The sequence below is a fragment of the Falco biarmicus genome, chromosome 1 (genome assembly GCF_023638135.1).
Source record: "Falco biarmicus isolate bFalBia1 chromosome 1, bFalBia1.pri, whole genome shotgun sequence".
NCBI classification, from domain to species: domain Eukaryota; kingdom Metazoa; phylum Chordata; class Aves; order Falconiformes; family Falconidae; genus Falco; species Falco biarmicus.
The window spans coordinates 36,112,921-36,135,070 of NC_079288.1; the positions used below are offsets into that span (position 1 = coordinate 36,112,921).

Sequence of the window (22,150 nt, forward strand, 5' to 3'; positions counted from 1 at the left end):
GTGAACACAGACTTCCGATACATGTTCATTTTTCCCCTACTGCCTTTCTTTCCCGAGACACACAGGAGCCCTTTAGCAGTTTCTCTGACAGGATGAGTGCTTTGGGAGAACGGGTTTTCAAAAATTTGTAAGTTTCTGAGCATGAGATCAAGTTTGTTATTTCCTTGATTAAATAAATAAATAAATAAAGGAAAACACACTAGAGGAAAATGTGTAGAGTAATGTGAGTTATACTGCATCTGTATCCTGTGGTTCTGCTGCAATTGAAAAGCATAAATCAGGTAAAAATTACGTAGTTGTGATGCTGGGAATTTTAGGCAAAGTATTCCTTTAGGATGTCTTGCCCCTCTGTACTGTAAAAATTCCTTTTGTCTCCGCTTGGAACATCTGCCTGTGCCAAGGGGAATTTGGTGTGGAGAGCAAGAGCAAAACACGTGGCAGAAATCCACAGAGGGTGAAGCTTATGCAGAGAGATGATGGGATCTGCATTGCAGATGCCAGTGTAGGACTTCGCCCTTAAAATTCCCCATGCATGAGAGTCACTGGAACTGTACTAATGAACTATAGCTACTGAGTGATTTGGGGGGGGCTGCATGCAAGTCATCGCTTTTGGGTTTTTTGTTTGTTTTTTCTTTTTAATCTGTGACTGCCAAAAGACAGCAGGGGAGAAGTGTTTGTGGGTCTGGGGCTAGAGCACTGTAAAAGAGCAATACTGTTAAACTATTTAACCAATTTTTGCTGATCATCTGTAGCTCCCATTGTCTTCAGTGTTATTATGGGTGCAGAAGAGCTTCTGGAAATCTTGGGCCCTAGTTACTGTTCATTGAAATTAATGCAATTTAGTCCTTGAAGCTTCTTATTGGGAAAGCTATTGAGAGCAAAGATGATTACATGAAAGGGTAGCTTTTAGCTCTCTTGATGGGTATCCTGGGCCCTTTCAAAGAAAGAAAAAGATCCAGAATGATCCACTTGACAAAGAAGAGTGGCAGTGTAGTTTGATGTTATGTATGTGTTTTCTCTGTCAAAGATCATGAGCCACAGTTCGCTGCCTTTTGGCATTAATCCACAGTAATCTTCCTGGCTCCAAAGGAATTATTCCAAGGATTCCCTGGTGTAGCTGAGAACAGAAACTGGGCCAGACACGAAGGACATAAAATCAATACCACGATTTGGAGCTGGCATAATGGAGAAGAGAGTGTCTTTTGGGATGCCTGTAGAATAAACAGACGAGCCTCTAGGCTTCCAAAAGGGTTGTCTGCACTGGCATGCTAACACCGTGTTGGACTGATAGGTACCAGGCTGGTTAATGCAAGTAGGTCTTGGTCCACTGCAGATGGCCTTGCTCTTCTTGCACCTTCTCATTGCATCTTTACATTTCCACTTTTGTTTCCCATGTTCTGTCACTGAAATCTCCCAAGAGCCATGTGTTGTCTGAAACATTTTCAGTGTGAGACATAGAGTTATAACATCTGCTGAAGAGATGATGCTTTCCTCCAGCAAATGTCCCCAAGGGAATTTTCCTGGTCAAAGCCCCAGTGGAAACTGTAGGCTTGAACTGTATTCTAGGGAATCTGATGGAATTCAGAGGAAATCCAAACCAAGGCTCTACAGTCTTCACTGGAGGGTATCTGCAGCTCTTTTAAAGTGAGAAAGTCAGCTCAAGAAGCACAGGGTAGCTGCAGTTTCCTCCTTTTCCCCATCTTTGGGGGATCTGCCCAGTAGGACCTGATCTGCAGAAGCTCAGCCCAGCATGAAGGGATGCTGCCGCTGTTGGCCAACAGCCGTTCTTCGTCTCCTCTCGTATTCCTTTTACTCCCACATGAACAGTGGGATTTGTCTGCAGGAATCTAGCTTTTTATTTGTCTGATAATGACGGCTCTAGATCTCTAGCTGGTTCTTTTCACGGCTGGTTCTTGGGTTTGTTGCAGTGATCTCTTTGGGCTGCATTGCTCAGGTGAGTGATGGAAGCACTGGTTGTTAACATACCATGCACCCAAACCAGGGTTATTGGACCCCTTCACATTCTGGCAAGAAGTCAGGACATCTGATATGTTGGTGGAGAATGCTGCAGTGAACAGCCTTCCATATTTCTCAGTGATCATTCTGACTTGCATTACCAGACATCCAGCCTAGGGTATTATTTTCTGTGGGGCTGGCCTGCAGTCCCCATGCAGAGAGAGCTCGTACTTGAGGTTAAGACTGAAGGAAGTACTCAGCAGTTCCTCTTCTACCAAGACCCTTCCTGCTGTAGTTTGTCCACTTCAGACTCTCCAGACAGTCTCTTGAGGGTGGTTCAATTTTATTTCAACATGCTGGAAATAAGCTGTAATGAATGCACATTGACAATTGTTCTCTGGTTTATTATTTTTCTTGTGAGATGGTATATTTATTCCAGTCAGTTTTTTTTTTTTTTTTTTTTTTTCCCTCATTCCTCTTTCTATATCTGCTGTGGCTGACTTCCATTTCTTTCCTACTCTCGAGTCTCAGCAGGAAGGACCAACAGCTGGTGGCCTGGGAAATATAAACCCAAATGCCTTTGAGTTATATTTGCACATCTGGAATTGGGGTCTGATTCTGCACCATTGTATCCATGGGTGCTGGGTGAGTGGATGGAACAGTACTGTTAGGATGGATGGCAAACATTTGTCCTTTTGCAGTGACTGACCAAGGAGGTGTTAAAATCTCCTGGCAATTTGGAAAGAGTGGAGGGGAATCACCGTGTTTGGCCACTGCTATACCTTCTGTCAGATTTTAGGTTGGGAATTGTCATTGTGAACAAGACCTAGACAGTGCTTAGCTCAGGAGCTTCAAAGGATGCTGTAAGAACCTGGTGGCAGCTAACCATGAGGAAATCTGTATCATGCCTCGTCTTGACCTTGAACAGGTATCAAATGTCAGGTCACAAGGATCATACAAGTTTTTTGAAGTCTTGTTCCTGTAAGCTGCAGCAGCTCTGGAAGGCCTTGGTATATAACGCTTTGTTGCAGAAGTAGCAGAAGCATCTTCATCACAAATAATCTGCTTAGGGCCAGTAGGGTTGGATGCTTCAGTGCAGAAGCTTCCTGGTTATAAACTGTGGAGCTTCAAGGAGATTTTTAACAAGGTTTTTGGCTGGTAGCTGTGTTTACTATGCATTGGCTGATACATTAGGAAGCATCAAGTCTGCACATGAAAATAGATTGAAAAGTATTAATTTCTTACAGCATAGTGATAAGCAAGAAAGTGGACTGGATGTCACTCTGTGATGGTTTATATTTATAATTAAATTTATAATTTTTCCACAAGTTGTATTAGATTGCAGAAGCAAAAATGGTTTCCAGCTCTGAGATTACAAAACCTTCTTGAATTTGCTCCTTTGACTTCTTTGCTAGATATGAATTTGTGGCATAAGTGATCTTATGGAGCTCCTGAGTCTGTCGTGGCGAGGGCATCGTTTGGCTGGGGGAGGGGGAAGATACTATGAGAGAAAAGGAGACTGAGTTTGCTAATTCCACCTGGCAGAGGTCTGATTTGGGTGGAAGTGTTCGGGAAGTGCAGGAAGAATTTACTTGTAAGGCCTGATCCGTAGGGCCAGGGTTATACACTGAACTCTAAAGAGGAATGTGTGCGCGCTACTAGGAGGCAGTTATGTGGAGCTGGTGTCTGATCCCACGAGTCTGGGAAACATCTATCCTCATCCCTGATTTCTTCCCTCAAGCTCTAATGAAAATCCAGGTAACGTTCTCTCCTGGTGGCCCTTCAGCTGGAAGCCTGGTGGTGCAGAGCTGCACAGCACCTTGCACGATGTGGCTCCCCCCTTCCTCCCTGTCCCCCTCTGCTATGGTAATACACCGACCACGCTAACAGTGTTCATCATTAGCCTCCAACAGACTTTAAATAGACCAGTGACAGCTTCCTTCCTTGTAAATTCTTTCCCCAACCAACTTTGATTTTTTTCTTTTGAATTTTATAATTTTTGACGCAAAAAAAAAAAAAAAGTAGCCCATTAACACCCCTGTGTAAAACTCACATTCTGGCCCATGAACAAACAGTCTCTGCCTTGCTGTGTGGACAATTTCCTATATTGCCTGTCTGAGTCAGGCTTTAGTGCTTTTTTCCCCTACCTACCTTGCTACAATTTTTTTTGAGAGCAAAATTTCTGGACACAACAGTCATTTTGTGCCAGCAGTGAACAAAACCTTTCATTCCATTAAACTGTGGCTCAGGATTACAACCAGCTATTTTGGAAATGGTGACTTTTAGGTACTGGGGGGGAAAAAAAGAAGATGCATTTTTAAAGACCAAAAATGGTAGCTGTGCACACTGCATATTGAGTGGGCTCAGGGAACAGTATAAATGTCAAGATGACTGTTGCTTTACAAGGTACCAAAGACACCTTTTTATTAAAGCTTGGTTCCTATAAGGAAGAAAAAAGTAGAAATACAGAGATAACTGCCTTTGTGTATAGAAAAACAGCAAAGTGAAGAGAATATTTTAGATATTCAGTTAAAAAATACTTTCCTTCCTCTCCCTCCTCAAATAGTTGATTTTTTGGCAAAAATAACACGCAACATGTTTTGACTGAAATGGAAACATTTCAGTCTGGAGAGAAGTCATGGTGATACCTCCTGGGAACTGCTGTTTGGAAACTTGGTGTCTCCAACCTGTTCCCTCTCCAGCGTGACTCCCTGCTCCTGCCATGTCTCCGGCAGAACATAATGGTCCTCTCTTATGGCCCTGGAGGCTGCCGTGTCCCCTGGGAAGTGCAGTCTGAAAGGGATTTGGTCCCCAGTGCACAACAGTAGCGTGGGATCCTGACACCACCTGTGCTGGCACTCAGGGTAAAAATATTGCTGTTCTGGGCATACAGCTCCTTAATGGAAAGAAAATACTTTTTTATCAAGAGAAAACAATTGAGTTTTTAAAATTTTCCCCTCTCAGCTCTCCATTGAGACAGAGAAAGGGTTGATTTAGGTAAGAAGTATCTGGGATGGGGATGGCTTCTTAGTGTTTGTGTGGTGCTTCAGACAGTGAGGGTCTGATGTGGTGGGATACCTGTGAGCTACTGTGAGGATTTACTGCAAGAAACCCCCATCCAGATCTAATCCATGTCCCACAGAGACATCCCATCCAGAGTGCATCCTCCAAAAAAGTCAAAGAGAACATGATGTACATCCTCCAAAAAAGTCAAAGAGAACATGATGTAGCATCACGCCATGTTATGTCTCTCCTTCTCCGCCACTGGTAGCTCACAGGTATCCCACTGAAACACGCCCGCCCCCCCCCCCCCCCCCCCCCCCCAAGGCTCTGTCTTTTCTTGGGGGATTGAGTGGTGGTGGTGGTGGAGCTGAGGAATAAGGAAGCAGCCAATCCAGGCAGCATCTTCTCATTAGGGAGGAGAGCTAAGGGCAAGGCCCATGTGTCACCTCCTTATGGATTGTCTCTTGGAAGGGAAACATGGTGGGCATGCAGCTCTGGGGTGTCCTGCTGGTACTATTTCCATGGAGTTTGCTGTGTGAAGGTAGAGCACGACAGGAGCAGGCAGCTCAGCACCGTGACCTGGTAGGGCTGGGAGAGCCTCTAGAACCTAGAAGATTTGAAGGTCACCCATGAGGTTTGGAGACCCTGACCTTCCTGAAGAGCCACCAAAGCTGCCCTCTAGCAAGAGCCTCTGTGGTGGAAGTGCTAGTGCTGGGTGTCCATAGGCAAAGAGGTCCTCTGCAGCCCACCGCATACGCAAGACAGCCATGGATGCCAGGGTATCTTGAGGCATAAATCTCTGCTTCCTCCCCATCCGTCTCTCTCTTGTTCCTCACGCACAGCCTGGATTTCAGTTCTGGGAAAAAGCTGCCTGGTAAGCCAGCCCAAGTGGGTGGAAAGCCATGCTCCTGACAGCCCTGTGGGGAGGAGCTGCTGGGCTTCAGGGGAAGAACCCCCACTTTTGGAATAGGCTCTCCGCAGCAAGCCACCAGTGCCAGGGTTTGGAAAGGTTTCATGGCACAATAAGAGACACATTTATTTGGTTTTGAGCTCCTGGGTGAGTTTCCCCTCCACTGCAGCTCAGTTGCTGATGTTTCTGGCAGCCACCACAGCAGTGGTTTGGATGAAAGCTTCCTGCTGTGAGTAGGTTTATATAATTGGTATTGTTAAAGTTTGTAAATAAGTTCTGAGTTGCTACAGTGATAGGTTCTCTCTAAGGGGCATAACTGGAGATTCAAGGCTCCTCCTCCACATGTAAGTGGCCAGGTGAGCCTGCTTATGGCATTTAAGGATCTGTCCTTGCTCCAGCATAATGATTTGGGGCAGGTGAGTAGGGTACCTCAAAGCCAGCTTGGTCCTCAAAGAAGAAAGCCTGTGTTGGGACCCAGGCTCTGGCTGCTCTGAGCCTGGTGGCACTTCACAAGATGGTGCTGAACCACCTGATCTTTATGCATTTTGACGAGTCCTTGGGTGCAGGGAGCACCCAGCTGCCTCGGAGACAGCCCAGGAGGAGGCTTGCACCTCGCTGGAGTTCTCTGGGACACCTTACTGAGCTTCAGTTCTTCCCCCTGCAGAGCAGGAATAATCTTGTCCAGCCACGTTGCAGATGTGCTTAGAGAAATGTCTCCAAAACACACTGTAGGGTCTCATAGGAGAGGGGATTTTCAGCCAGTGTTGGCAAAGCATCTCTGCTTCAAACCAGATTTCAGCAAGGGAACGAACCAGACTTTCCGTTAGTGCTCACCCTCTAGCCTGGCTCCACTGAGACGTGTGGCTCTGGCATGCATCAGGTCTTGGTGATTTATTTATTTCTCTTTTCTGAGCGCTCTGGAGCAGAGCTTGTTCCCTGGTCCAGGGATCCCCCATCCAGGACAACCAGGCTGGCAGACCCTGAGGAAAAGGAATGGGGACAGCTACCATATGGTAGAAAAAGTAGACCTAAATATTTAATCCACCTCCAAGTCAGCTTGGCAGAAATGAAGTTTTTAATTACAGGCATGTGCATGTCCACATATACAATATAAATAAAATATAGTTTAGAAATGCTATCATAATATGTAAATACTGATCTTGTGTATTTTGCTATAAATGCATATATCTATTTTGTCTATGGGTGTAAAATAGCAGTTGTGGTGGAGAGGCACAAATCTAAAGGGAGAGATACTAAAAGGAAAGGGAAATAGAAAAGTGCTGCATGGATAAAGTGTGACGGGGCTGCAGTCTCCCGGGAGGCACGTCTCTATTTCTCTGAAAGTCTAAACAAACACCATGACACTAATGTGCTGCCTTCATTTATTAATCCACTGATTTATTTATTAATTGATTCCTTTTCTGCCTTTTTTTTTTGTTGTTGTTTTGTTTCTTTGTTTTTAGTAAAGAGTACCCGGTTGTTCCCAGGAGCACAGTGAGACAAAAAGTGTCCTCGAATCACAGCCCCTTCAGTGGTGAGACCAGGGTCCTTTCTGCCTCCTCCAACCTGGGCTCCCAGTACCAGTGTGAGAATGGGGTGTCGAGCACCTCCCAGGACCTGCTACCGCCTGCCAACCCCTACCCGATCTCCCAGGAGCACAGCCAGATCTACCACTGCACCAAGAGAAAAGGTCAGACCTTGGCTGCTCCCCGCTCGCTTCTTTCCCCTTCCTAACATGACTGTCAGCGTGGTTTTCTGATGTTTCCCCTTGTCCACAGGCTGGACAGCCCCAGCCTGCTTTATGGTGACACTTGAGGATGAGTAAGGGATGAAGGCTGTGCTCTGGAGGTGGGCAGCTCCCCCCGATGGGCTGGGTGGCTCCTCTCTCTCACCAGCACTAGCCTAAAATTCCATCTCTGCTGCTAGGCTGGGAGTGAGTGGTTTGGAGGGGTGGCTGTACCTTTCACCCACGTTGAATCCACATTCAGTATGATAGCTGGTGCTGGAGATAACGATGACTTATCTGCCTCCATAGCCCCTCAGACAGGCTTAATCTCCAAGTGGAGATACCTTGACAGCTTGGATTTTGCACAGTTTTCCACTAAGAGTCTCACAGTTGGGAGACAGTTGCCTGTCTGCAGAAAGCAATTCCACTTAAATGCTCGGTCTAATGAATGGGGCGTGGGATTGAAAATCATGATATCCATGTTCGTTCCCCTCTGGTGCGACTGACCTGCTTTGACAGAGCTTGAGGGATCAAACTGTGAGGGCTTTACACTGACTGCTCAGCTCGTCCTGGCGTGAAGAGCCCCATGATATCGATGGGATAATTGTTCTCGGGCAGGAGCGAGCACTTTGCAGTCTCTCCCTTCCTCTCCCAAAGCAATGGGAATGCTTAGATGCAGAAACATTTGCACGACTGAGATAGCAAAAGCCTCAGATCAGCTCCACCACAGGCCTACAGAAAAAAATAGGGAATTTCCAGAGCTGAATGCAACCCTGTGAGGTGGGCAGGGGATGGTTGCTGCCTAGCCGTGTTGCCCTTTCTCAGGATTTAGTCTACATTGCATGGGAAAAGCTCACAGGAGTCAGCATGCATCATGGCATTTGCATGCACCAAGAATTTCTCCAGCCCACTAGCCTCTCTCCACTGCAGATCCCTTCCTGCTTCCCTGCATGGTCCTATCAGTCAGCCACATGTCATTATTTTTAGTAACGTAACCCCTGGGGTGCTGGGATGTGCGCTGTAGACACACAGTCTAAGGTGGCGGATGCTGGGAAGTGCTGGCAGATGCGGCAGGAGGGCAGTGGAAATCTCTGTCACCTCCTTGGTGAATCCCCTGAATGTTGTAAAAGCACACGTGTGGTGTACAAGTATATATATATACATAAAACTAATTGACAAATCTTAATAGTTTCCTGAGAATAAGCTAAACAGTGGAAAACAGAGGCATCGTTTCCTGACCCCTACAGCTGACCAGGTGATCCTTGTGCTCGTATAGAGTGTATCAAAGCTGTGATTGGAAATGGTGATGCTGGACTTGAGCTGGCTGTAAGGTAGGGAATAAGGAGTTGCAGCGGCCTCCCAGAGTGTCCCCTAAGGTCAGAGGTGGCGCGTGTGGCCCTTGCTACCCCCGTGCTGGTGTGGGACTGTGGGTGCGAGGTGCTGGGACACCACTGGGTTGCTGCAGAGCCCCACTGTCAGCCATGGAAAGGCAGGTCCCGTTCACCGTTGGCATCCCTCAGCCTGCAATCCATCCTCAGTGTTCCTTTGCCCTGGGAGCCAAGCTTTCACCGCTCCTCTTCCCCTTTGCAAAAACTAACCAAAACAAGCTGGCCCAAATGGCAACAACCCCTTTGGACAATCTCCGACTGCTGCGTGTCCCCACACCGCAGGGCAATTCATCATTCGCCTCCACATTGTAACGTGATAAGGAATCAACAGAGGTTTCCTTCCAGTTTTGGGATTCTCGCTAAGTGGTGTCTCCATGGGTGGTTTCCCTCAATCCCCCAATTATCTCACTTCCTCTTATTGTCACAAAAGAGACGACTATCTGCCCTGTAATAAGCTCCCCGGCCCCTTTTGGCCTGCGTGGCCCTTGCGAAAGTGCTGGAGACTGGCAAAGGGAGCCCTTGTGTGTACGGCCGATGGCCCCTCATTATCTCTCCGATGGCTTGAGTGGCACAAGCAGTTAAGGGCCTTTTATCGAAGCCGCCAAATGCTTTAATCAAAGAGAAGCAGTGTCCTGTGCGATACCACCGGCTTCTTCCGCGAAGCCGTACGTCTCAGGAGCCTGAGTCTCTGCTTTCCTCTCTGTGCCTATTTCCCCCTCCCCACACATCTAGTAAATCGAAAACAGCCACCAGGGCTTAAAGAAAAGAAACACAAAGTTAATGGGAAACAGAGAGCCAACGTAAGCTGCCAAGCAGCTTTTTGCAAAGTGAAATTAATTAAAAAAAAAAAAAAAGTCACTAGAGATGAGCAATTCTGTTCAGATAAATCAGAAAGTGATCCAAGGTTTCATCCCAAACTCAAACTGAGCGTGGCACTTTCTTCTAGCACTGAGTGAGGATCTTTACTGAACTTGGGAAAATAACCTTACCTGTAATATTTGTCTTTTTCTTCCTTTTCCAACCTCTCCTTTCTAAGTGTAATATTAAGCTTTCCCTCACAGCTCGCCTGCTTTCCTACTTTTCTGCGTAAGCCAAGCCTCACCATCTAAGAAAAAATGTAAGCAGGAGCGTGTTTACTCCTAATGCACCCCTGTCCCCATTTCTGGACTGGAAGTTTTATTGATTTTGTTGGACAACAGCTCCCCAAACATGGACTCCTCTTCAGTCAGTGTAGGATTTATCTCAAGCAGATTATTTCCTTTTCCTAAGGCTGTGGTAAAGGATAAGTGCTTGCAAGGGCAGCTGGGTTTGAGTCCAGCTGGCGTCTGTATCTTCTGTAGCAAATGCCACCACTGTTTTCCAAGATAGTCTCTCAGATACGGCTCCTTCCAGCTTTGACATCTCATGGTAGTTCTCTGTATCCTTTTTAATCAGGAGGTCAAGTCTTGGTTTAGGCTCAGTTAAGAATAGGTCTGTGTTCAAGCGACTCGAAGGCACCTTATTCGACTTCTACTTCCTTGGTGACCTAAGACAAAGATTTAGCTCTGTGGTTGACAGTGTTGTTCTTAGCTGTCAAGGCAAAGATGGATTCGCTCAGGAGATCTGATATGCGGTTACATTAGGGGAGAGCAGCAGGGCTGCGAGGGGGTGTTATCTCTGAAGGGTCCTCTGTTTCAGGGAGGTGATGCTCTTCTGGGTGAGGAAGGAAGGAAGGAAGGACACATCCCAGACCTCCAAATCTGGCAATTCCTGGTGTGCAGGTGGGACTGCGAGGTCGCAGCATTGGGAATGACCCCAGTGTGGTGCAGTGGGGTTGCTGCTCCAGCATGTTCTGAGTGTGCTGAACACTGGGGAATGGCAATCCTCAAGGCAAGAATCATCCTGCATTGTATCCCAGCTCCACACTGAGATTGATTATGGCATTTCACTGAGCCACTGGTCTTGAGCGGATGGATTAACTCCAATCCTGTATTCTACCAAGGAGTGGCTTCAGTTCTTGATGTGGATTTTTAGGCTGCAACAAAGACCAGTTAGAGCTTTGCCTTTTTTCTGGTTGTTCTCCATCTCTCCCTCTCTCATTGTTGTGCTCAGAGAAGCCCAAAAGGACTTACCAGCAGGCAGCTTGCTTTCTGTCTTTCATTTTAGCCCCACGTCCCAATTAAGGCATTGGGGCTTGTTTTCCCTTGTGTTATCCTCTCCCTCAGATTTCCTGTGAACTAAAAAGCCATCCCTCTAAACCTCTGCTCCCTCCCAGCCTTACACAATCTCAACCACTTGGCAGATTTCTGGGATGCTTGTGATGCTGAACAGGAGGCGACTGGAACAGCCTCTCCCTGGGGAGGTTATAAAAGTTGTCATGTTGGCACTCTGAGGGAGAAGAGGAACGTGGCAGAATCCACTGGCTCCAACCAGCGAGGACCGTATCCTTCAGCCACCTAGCTCGGACATGACCCTGACCGGGAAAAAGAATGTATTTTTCATCTCCTTCTTGCTCTGATGAGGTCGGTGGAGATACAGCAATGCCTTTCCCTCTTCTCCCCAAGAACAGGCACTGTTAGGGTGGAGACACTGAACTGATTTCTCCCTCATCCCACCCAGCCTTCTTTCACTCAAAGACTCTGTGGGACAAAAGTCAGGTATGAGATATCTTCTTGGAGGACATGCTGTTTGTCCTCCTGATGTTAGGGGATGCAACGAGTTGGCCAAGACTTGAACTGTGCTGCAGCTTGGGTAGATGCAGTGGAGCCCAGGGCAAGGTGGCTGCTGGGACACAGGGTGAAGAAGAGCCTGCCTACAAGGTGGGGAGATATTCAGGGGGCTGGTGTGCACCCATCTTTTGCTGTGCAGCCACGGTGCTTGCAGTCCTGTAGTTTCAGCAGCACCATGTAAGCATCCTGCCCTCCTCTGCAGGCAGTGCCAGCAGCTCGCTGCCTCTGGAAGGGGTTCCAGCTTTTTGGGTCGGATTGTCTCTGCCCCACCACCCTTTCTGTTGTGTTCCCCTGCAATGCAACGCAGCTGTATCACAAACTGTGCGACTGCTGAAATAATTACTGTGTCTTAACTCTCATGTCCTGGGATGTATATCTTATTTGCCCTCTAGGGATGTTCATTTTGGTTGAATCTGCCTTTTTTTCTTCTTTGACAATCGTTGACAGTCAGTCTTGCACACCAGTATTGGCTGTTCAGGCTCATGCTAGATTCACACTAGAAACCAGACTGGATAAAACAACCGTGTTGGTGATAATCACCCTTTGTGTCTCCCTCATAAAGTCAGAAGGAACCTGCTGTAGTGCCCTGGAAGTGTGGGTGAGCTTTAAAAACTAAACCAGTTGGGTCCCATTCTTCATTGTCTTCCGTCCCAGGGAGCTGACTGTCATGAATGGGAAAGGAGCTCTCCTGATTTACACCAGGGGAAGCGGTGGGCCCAGTGCACCCTGAAGTCCAGAGATTTTACATGTTTGCATTTTATTCTGGATGGCCCTAATCCTGGAATTGGGAAAATTCCATTTAAAAAGCCATTTGTGTGGTATTTACAACCCAGCTGGAAGTAGTAAATACCGGAAATCTTGGAACTGCTTATGCTCTCGCTCAAGCTCCTTCATTAGATAGAACATCAAATTCCTTGTGAGGAAGCCAGTTTCCATCCCATTCTGCAGGCTCCGTTTTCCTTGGATCCACTTTGGAGCAGCTTCTCCCAAGTGCTGGCAGCTTCCCCTGCTTGGCAGAACCTTTTGCTTTTTGAGGTTTGTGCAGTATCGAGGGGCTGGTCACAAGAGCTGATCACCACCCTTGGCTTCCAAGAATAGCAACAAAAGCAAAGGATGGTCAGCATCTCCTGGAAGTGCCCAGAACCTCCTAGGGCTCAGTGGCAACAGGAAAAGGACAATGAAGTGCTATCAGGGAACCAACATCAAGAATCAAACCCAGGGCAGACCGGTCAGTTGTGTCATATGTTCTGCTTATGCTGATGCTGAGGAGGTGAGAGGACCTTCAAAGAGAGGATTAAGGTCTTGAGAAAGACTGTCCAGGCTCCAGAGCAAGTGGGGATGAATTTAAACTGCAGCCTTCAGCATTGTGTGAGAGCTCTGTTTGACTTGTCCTCCTTTTGCTGTTCTCTTACTTGAGAATGTCCTCTTTCCACTCCCAGATCTGCTCCATGCACCATGGGGATGCCCTTTGCCTGCTCTGTGCTGGCTCTGGTTGCCTCTGTGAGGAGCTATGGGATGATGCCAGATCAGACTAGAGAGTCTGGACCAGTGTAAATTCATCAGCTGGTGCCAGCTGAGGATCTCTGGTCTGCATCATCCCATCTGATGATGAACACGGACTGTTCTCTTCCCTCTCCAGCACTTTGAGATGACATAGATGGGAAAATCATCAGGAAGAGGGGCCAGAGGGCAGGCAGATGCTGTTAGGGTGTGCAGTAATCCTTCGTTAGTGACAATGTCCTCTTTGGAGATGCGTGCAGTGTCCTTACACATCTTAAAATCAGGAGCGATGGTGCCCTTTCCACATATGGCATTGGTGAGCCTGGCTCTAGAGAGACCAGCAGAGCGCCCGCGAGAGCTTACAGAAGAAGAGAGAAGCCTATAGGGTTTCCACTGAAATCCAAGTTGTTTTTGTTTTTCTCTCTTCACCTGTGATGAATTCTGGAAGCGGATCCATAGTGCTGTGGCTCTGCCTGGCTGGGCTGTGGCAGACGGTGAAATGTCTGGGCTAAATGGAAAAATCAGCAACCACAGGTTGTAAGTCAGGCACATTTTTACACAACGGAAAAACAGAGTTTGACTGTTTTGTGTTGTATATTTAAAAAAATAAAAATAAAATAAACAGTCAAACCCCAAGCCAATGATTCCTAATGCCAGCAGAGTAATGCGGTTTAATGCTGAAAACTTTATTAGCAGAACAATGCTTTATTTTACAAGACATTGTTTTTCCACCGTAGTGTTCTTATTACTCAGTAGTGGGTTAGGGATCCAAAACTTTTGAGCTGTCTGTAAAAGCTAGAGCTCAGGCTGTTCTCCCAGATGTACCTCCTGTGACAGCCCCGTGTTCAGGAGGGAGCTCGGACCCGTGCGTCCAGCTTTTGCCTTTCAGGGGACGGCATCCTCTCTGCCACTCCTATATAAAATGAACCTGATCAGGATTGAGGAGGGTGACACACTTTTGTGCCTCTCTGCTGACCATTGCAGCTGTTGGAAAGGTGCGATTGTGTTGCTCGCTCACCCCATCCTGCTTTCTGTCCTGGTGTAAGAGGAGGCAGAGGAGGAAGGTAACGTTATTGTCAGGGCTTCTGCATCGCTGGGACTAAGGAGCCACATTTTGCTGCCGTCAGGAAGAAAGGATGAAATGGGACTGCAGCTTTCCAGCTGGATTTACGGGCAGCTGCTAACAAAGGACACCAAGGGGAAAGTCTCGGAGGTGTGTTACCTCAGTACCTGAGGTTTTCTGGGGTTGTCAGGCCGAGAAGACTAACGGCAGCTGGACTTGGTAGACACCTGAGTTGGAGTAATGGGTTGTATTACAAGTGGAGTGGGTGCAGCTTCCAGGAGAAAGCATGGTGCTGTTTATAGCAATAAGGGTGTGCGCTGTGCGTGCTTACAAGAAACAAAAGGTGCCTGCACTGCCCATCTGCACCTCCTGAAGGGGAGACCTGGGCATTCACCTTGGAGCAGCCCCGAAACAGCACCTGTGTTTTTGCAAGTGCTTCTTGGGGGACAGATGCTTGTAGTCCTCTTCTTTTGTGGAACTGGTTTGGTTTTTTTTTTTTTTTTTTTTCCTTTGTAGTTTGGAGGTAAAAAGATTATGGCTCAAAACATGTTGGCTGAAAAAATTTGAAAAGGGCCATTTCTTGCAGTATTCTTTGAAATTTTTACCCTTGTTGAAAGGGTGCAGCCAAGAAGGCTGTAAGCAAAGTGGGATGTTTCTCTGCCAGCACCAGAAATCTTGTTCTTGAAGCAACCGCAAAGTTAATCTGGGTCAGAACAAGCTCCCCTTCCATTGCTTTGCTGTCCTTAAAATCTCTTGGTGAAGTGCTCGTCCCTGGGAACTTTGCCATCCATTCCAGCAGAGCTGGATTTCATTTGATGACCCTGTGAATGAATAAATAAGTGCATATTTATTTATTCATTTTGCTTCACCCTAGAGGTTTCACCTAAATTGTTTATCTCCTTCCCTCTGTTGGCCTGGGATGCTCCAGGAAACAAAGGGCTCTGCAAGCTGTGCCTTGTTGTTTCTAGCTGTGAAATTTACTTTTCTTTCTTGTTACACTTGGCTCCAGCACACAGCCCTGTGTGGATTTATGTGCCCAGCTCCCTTGGCACAGCTAAAGACTGGAGCTGTAAAACGCCAAGTCTGATTGTCTCAACTATGCGATCGCTGATGCTCTCCTGGGGGGATTTTTATTGTGATCTCCATTTTTGTCTCATTTATCACGAAAATATATCATTGTAAAGGCTTTGGGTTTGCAGCTCTGAGGCTCGCAGCTGGGAGTGGGGATCTCTGTTAGGTGCGCTGTATCTGGAGGCAGATGTTACTCCTCTGGTCAAAGTGCTGGCAGCAGAAAGGAGACAAGGAACATGGGGGTGTGGGGGTGTGCATGGGGTATCACCAAGCAAGCTAAGCCTCAGGATCCCTCCAGCATCTTAGAGCCTTAATTTTCCTCCCGGAGCTTCTAACTAATCCCTGCCCCAGTCCAGCAGACAGGACCAAGTGCAAGACTTGGTTTCAGCAGGATTGATCCAGATCGATTCCAAGGAAGGCATCTGGATTTACACTGATATAACTGAGAGAAGTGCCTGGATCAGCCCTGTGCGGGCTGTGTCCTTGGGAAAATGAGGATTGTGGAGACGGAGGTTCAGTCGAGGGCATGGTATTGTTGTCCGCTACCAGGAGTTTTCTCTCCCAACAGATGAGGAATGTTCCACCACCGAGCATCCCTACAAGAAGCCCTACATGGAAACTTCTCCGGCAGACGAGGATCCTTTCTACAGGTCCAGTTACCCCCAGCAGCAGGGACTGAACACTTCATACAGGACTGAATCAGCCCAGCGCCAAGCATGTATGTATGCCAGCTCCGCTCCCCCCACGGACCCTGTGCCCAGCCTGGAAGACATCAGCTGTAACACTTGGCCGAGCGTGCCATCCTACAGCAGTTGCACAGTGTCTGCCATGCAGCCGATGGACAGGTTACCCTACCAGCATTTCTCTGCCCACTTCACCTCGGGGCCGCTGATGCCCCGGCTCAGCAGCGTGGCCAATCATACCTCCCCCCAAATAGGAGATACCCATAGCATGTTTCAGCACCAAACCTCGGTTTCTCACCAACCCATCGTCCGGCAGTGTGGACCTCAAACTGGCATCCAGTCCCCCCCCAGCAGCTTACAGCCCGCAGAATTCCTGTATTCCCACGGCGTGCCTCGAACCCTTTCGCCTCACCAGTACCACTCGGTCCACGGCGTGGGCATGGTGCCAGAGTGGAGCGAGAACAGCTAACGAGGCGGTCAGGAAAGTGCAAGAGCATTAGCCACGGGGGAAAAAAAATAAATATGGGAAAAGAAAAAGGAAAAAAATACCCTGTCGATAATAAAAGTGAAAGTATTTTGCAAGACTGTTTTAACTGAATGTTCACCGATAGCACTCGAGAGGGACGGACACTGATTGAAACCACAGATGAAATAGTCATCGGCCTCGGTGTGACTTACCCCCCCCCCTCCTTTTTCTTTTGTTTCAAAAGAAAAAATCAACAAATCGGCACACTTCTCCCCTGCCACCATCCCCACCCAGTTTGTGTTGCAGCCACCGCCAGCCCTGTGCCCTCGTCCCCCCCACCCTCCTGCTCTTTTTGTTCTCCAAGGGACACCAAACTCCTGCTGCCTTTCTCAACACAGTCAGAATGCTTGAACGAAAACAACTAGGATGTTACTTTTTTTTTTTTGTGGTGTTGATGTTGACAATGTTATATAATAAATAATAATATATATATTTTTTTCTTTCCATTTTCTCAAAAAAAAGAAAAAGACACCGGCACACCAGCCCTTTTTACCAAGGGTGGATTTTGGAGTGGTGTTTCTTTTTTTTTTTGTTAGTGTTATCCTTGTTAACCCACAAATAAGAAAAGCAGGTACCTACCTCGCCCAGACATTGTACCACGATGGAATTGCTCCTTGCAGGGTGCCATGTGTCCTTAAAGACGCCCCAAAACGTGTCCCTGCAGGAGCCAGCCCCATAAACTTATCTCCTTTCCCACTTGTGTGTAATTCTCTCACTGTTCTTTCCTTCCCATCTCCCGGTCTTTCCTGATCCATCAGCTGTTTCTGACAGAAGCGTGGGGTATCTTTCAAAGTTGAAAACATCCGCAGCTTGTCTCCTGCCGAATTTTTACCGGCATGCGGAAAGCGAGGCTCTGAGCCAGCGGCAGCGGGGGGAGAGTGGGGGGGGGAGCATGCAGACAGCGAAAGGAAAAAGTTTGCTCATAAAAATGATGATGATGCTTGTTTGCAATCCTGGACTTTCGTTTTATCATGAGTTCTTTTTCTTCCTTTCCGGAAAAAAAAAAAAAAAAAGGGATACTGGTCTGAGTATGTTAAGTGAGATATTAAGTAAATGTGTTTAAAAGGAGCAGGCTGTGATCGTGAGAGGCTGGGAGTGGGGGGAGGCAAGAAGAGAAGAAAAAGCAAATGTGTGTAAGTAAAAATGTCTACTGCAAAAATTTTCAGGTGTAAAATTTCCTGGTACTATTTATTTATACATGGGAGTTCAAGTAACTCATAGTATGTCACAAAGCCAGCAAAGCAGCTGATTCAAAGGGGTTAAAATTTTTATTGAAACCAAAGTTTGCTTTCTTTTCTTCTTTTTTTTTTCTCTCCAAGCTGTGCACACTATATAATTTACATATATTTTTAATTAAAAGTAATTCTAATTAACAAAAGAGGTATACCTGTGTGTCAGCAACTGAGAACGTGGGTGTGAACGTGCAGTAATGCCGGTATGCGCGTGGAAGGGATTATAGGCAGGTATCCAAAGCCATGTAGCTAAGAAGAAGAAAATAATCCCTACCTGGCTATGCTTTCCTGTTCTTGTGTGCCAATTTATGTCTAATAAATGTCACGCACTCTCAACGGCAAGGGACCTGCCCACTTTTTTTTTTTTTTTTTTTTTGGTGTGTTTTTTTTTTTTGGTTCTTTCTGCTTAATGCCCATGAGCGTGACTTCTGTTTATTTCTGGTGTGCCACAACAGGTACATCATCCCTATGAGGATGGCTGTTAGGCAGTGATGGGCGGAGCTTGAGGCTGCTGTGTCTGGGGCTGTTGCTTGTCCGTTGAAGAACTGCCTGGGTCCCACAGGTCCTTCCCACCCAGCCCGTCCCCAAGGGATGTGCTCTCCTGGGGTCACTTTCCCATCAAGGCAGATTTAGAAGCGACCTTGGGAATCTGGGTGGGTGCTGGGGTGACATGGGGAAGCCCTTGTGGAGATAGAGCTGCCCTCCATTCCCATGTTGGTGGGGTCGGTGGGGGACATCTGGCCCAGGGGAGGTGTGGGGCCGTGTCCCAACCTCAGCAAAGGAGGAGAGGATGTTAGGTGCTTCGTGGGTTGGAAACAAGATGGGAAAATCAGCTCGACAGAATTAAAGAGATTGCAACTGAGAAGCCCAGCAGAGAAGTCGTCTCTTCCGTGTGGCTGGTGTGCCATGGCCACCCCAGGGAGCAGCATGGCCAGGTCAAGGGAACGAACAGAGGAGGTGTCCCCAGCCTGCCCACTGGCAGCAGCTCGTGCGCCTGCAGCAGTGGCACTGCCAATGCGTGGCTGGCAGCCTTGGTGGCCTCTGGGCACCAGACATCTAGGGACACCTTGCAAAGGGACAGAAGGTGAGTAGGATTAGTAAAGCCCTTTCACAGGTGATGCTCCCACCTAAGTGTCCCATGGCAGAGGGGACCTAGGGGGTGGTGTCTGCTGGGGCTATCCCAGCGCTGGCTACAACGCAGCTTTCTTCCTTCAGCTGTCTCTGCTTCTACAGGCTTCTGCTTGCAGCAACTGGGTTTCATAAATGTTGGGTCAGACACAGTCAAAATGCGATGCTGCGCTACCCTGGGAGCTTGCTCTGGGTATCGGCCACATCTGCAGGCAGAAGGAGACGCAGGCATCATGTAACCCTTCTGTGGGCATGGCTGGGACCTCAAGTTATACTTCAGCTTCGTGAAGCCACCTCCCAGGGAATTACTGAAACGTTGCATTGCTCAGTAAATCACATGCTGTGCCTCCAGAATGTGAAGTTGTCCCAGATTAATGACTGAGTTAAGTTGCATTTTGAGTTAAGGAATAAAAAAATTACACTGCATTTAGCTGTCAATTACATTGTACTTTCCAGGCTTTGTTACCCCACTGCTAATCATGTAATCATCTTATCACTATATGGTAATTTACATGTAATTAAATGGCCAGCAGTTACTCTGTAAGTAAAGAAGTCTTAGCAGAAATGTGTGCCATGCATCTCAAAGAGTATTAAGGAAGCCAAACTCACGTGGTACATTCCTTCTCAAGCTTTGGAAGGAAAGCCTCAAGCTTTCAACGTGCCTAATTTCCTCTGAGCTGTTTTGGGTCTTCAGGGAAGCGCCGGGGCTCTTTGGTGGAGTCTGCGGTGGCACAGTGGGCTCTCATCGCTGGGTTTTGGCTGCTGAAAAGCCAGGTGGCTCCCTGAGGACACAGCCTTGTGCTGCCAAGTTGGCATGAGGAGCAAGGAGGCCATCAGCGGCAGGAGGATGGACCTGTCACACCAGCAAAATCTGGGATGAAGGCAAAGGTGGGTGGGAGGATGTGACATAGCCTTTTCCTTTTCTTAAAAGAGTTTGTTACTGGCTACTGCTTCAATATAGCACTTCTGGGCTTTAGCCTTGGTGGAGCCCAGTTGTGCTGCATGAGCGCAGCCCGCTGTGCCATTTGAATGAGCAGGAGAACTCTGAGGAGGTGGCTAGGAGATGAAAGACAAAGGTGACTTGTTCAAAGACCCATGGTGAATCCCACCGTGGATGTGAGCATGTCTGGTCTATGTTGAGCCTTGAGGAACAGCTTGTACTTCTTCCCAGCTGTCCCAGAACAATACTGGGAGCTGTCAAGGAGGAGAGTGTGATTGGTTGGTGATTTTATGTTACAAAAAGCCTGAAGCAATTTCCTTCATTTCTCTTCTTACAGACTTATTCCTTGGCAGAGTATGATAATGATGACGATAACAATAAGCAAACCAACAAAAAAAAAAAAAAAAGGGAAAAAATTATATAGGAGTTACTGTCATTGGAAGAATTGGACAAAAGAGGTTGCAAAATTCACCCTACTCAGAGCTAAACTGGCAATTGATCCATAAGAGGCCTTGAAACTTGAGGAAGACCGTGGTACAGGGGAACAAGCATGGCCACCACTAGCCTTTCCCTTCTTGCCTACAAGTCCCAGGAGCCACAAAACAATCCTCAGCATTGCTTGGTGGTTTCCCATAAGTGCCACTGAGGGTGTCAGAGGTGGGCTGGACCTGAGGTGCTTCTGCCATGGGTGACAGGAATGGTGGAGAAGCCCAGGAGAGCTGGACTTGCTGGAGGGCGAGCTGTGTTGCTGGTGAGGAGGGAGCTGGGCTCCAAAGGGAACCCTGCAAAGCCAGTGGAGGAGGGCTGCTGGTCTGGTGGGTAGGGGAAGCAATGGTGGCCTGTCCTCCTCCTCATGGGCAGGGGACCTCCTTGCCTCAAACCTCTCCCTTTTGGTGAGGAGCCTTGGAGCAAGCTTGGTGCTCTGGCAGCATGGAAAGTGGCCATGAAACATCACCAGGCAGAAGAAAAACAGGGCTTTATAGATGAACTGTAATAAATAAGTGCAGGCTGCACAATTCCTTCAAGTGGAGAAGGAGAGAAAGAAACCCAGCCTCAGCTAAAAACATCTTTTAAAGAGCGAACGCGAATTCCTGGGCTGTGGTCACAATGCTGTTTTCTCAGCTGCCTTCCTGGGCTAAAATACTCCCTGCAGTTACTGTGGCTGGTACCTGGAGAGGCTGCAGATGCCCTGCGCAGGCACACAGAGAGCTCTTTGTCTGCCCCTATCAGCTCCCCTCCGCATTTCAGGTTTCAACGGCTGGGATGCTGAGTGATTCTGGGAGGTGGCTTTTCCCCACTCTGGTACCTGCTGGGGTCAGCAGCTACCAAATCTGCACTGGTGAGATTTTCCCTAGGGACAAGGATGCTTGAGAGGGGCAGTAACCCTTCTGCTGCTCGGTGCTGTGCTGCCAGGGCAGAGCCGACCTCCCAAAAACTACCTTTGTGCCTTGAGGGCTGAGGGAAAAAATATCCCAAAGCCTCAGGATTCTTGGTCATAAATCCAGGCCACAATATCATAGATTTTATGGTGCTGCCAACTCTGACAATTTTATGATGGATCTCATGCGATTTGCAAAACTGTTGTTTTTTGTGTTTTTTTGTTTTTTCTTCTCTTAAAGTTTCCAGTTTCTGGAGTCCTGTGATTATATGAGACTCTCAGGGGATTCTGAGTCTTTCCCCCCCACCCCATTTTTTCCTTCTTTGTTGGGTTTTAGGATACGTAGAGAAGTTGGAAATTTTACTGGAAAGTGAGGCAGAGAAAAGAAATGACTTGTCTGGAGGCGGGACTAGAACTCATCACCAGACAAAAAATAATTTGGTGGTTTTTTTTTTTTTTTTTTTGAGTTCTCTCTGGAAAACTGAATGCTTTTGCTGCATTTTTCTGAGTCATAAAAATTTCCAAGTTTTAAGCGAACGGAAAACATTCAGAAAGTGGCTTGAATAAATTCCCACCCCCCCCAAAAAAGGAGAAATAGTTTGTTTACATTTAGAAGATTTTACTCTCTTGAAATTTCAAAGGAAATTGTTCAACCTGAAGTCCTTTCCGAGCAGAATACTGACGTGTTTCACTCGGAGCCCACCGCACCCAGTGGCTCTGATGTCTTCTGCTTCCCTTGTTGAAACCAACCCTCCAGCCCCAGTGGCTGGTTCTGCCTGCGCTTGGCAGTGGGTTTTGCAGGCTTTGCCCTGCACCTGGGAGGGCTCAGCTGCAGTAAAGGATAGTTAAGGGTCAGCAAGTGCCTGCCGTGTTTCCCCTATGGGACAAATACAGACGTTTAGGTGTGACAGCTCCTACTGACAGTCAGAAGGGCTGGT

The 22,150-nt window shown here is 47.5% G+C and overlaps 1 protein-coding gene across 1 annotated transcript in view; it reads left to right on the top strand.

Moving 5' to 3' along the window:
- The window catches only part of TBX5 (T-box transcription factor 5), a 37,350-nt gene extending 20,443 nt beyond the window's left edge, over positions 1 to 16,907 (top strand). Inside the window, exons 7-8 of the mRNA XM_056345320.1 lie at positions 7,333 to 7,559; positions 15,894 to 16,907. Coding sequence (XP_056201295.1) covers positions 7,333 to 7,559; positions 15,894 to 16,477 — 811 coding nt within the window. The 3' untranslated portion in view covers positions 16,478 to 16,907. The remainder of the gene's footprint in view (positions 1 to 7,332; positions 7,560 to 15,893) is intronic.
- The last annotated feature ends 5,243 nt before the right edge of the window (positions 16,908 to 22,150 follow it).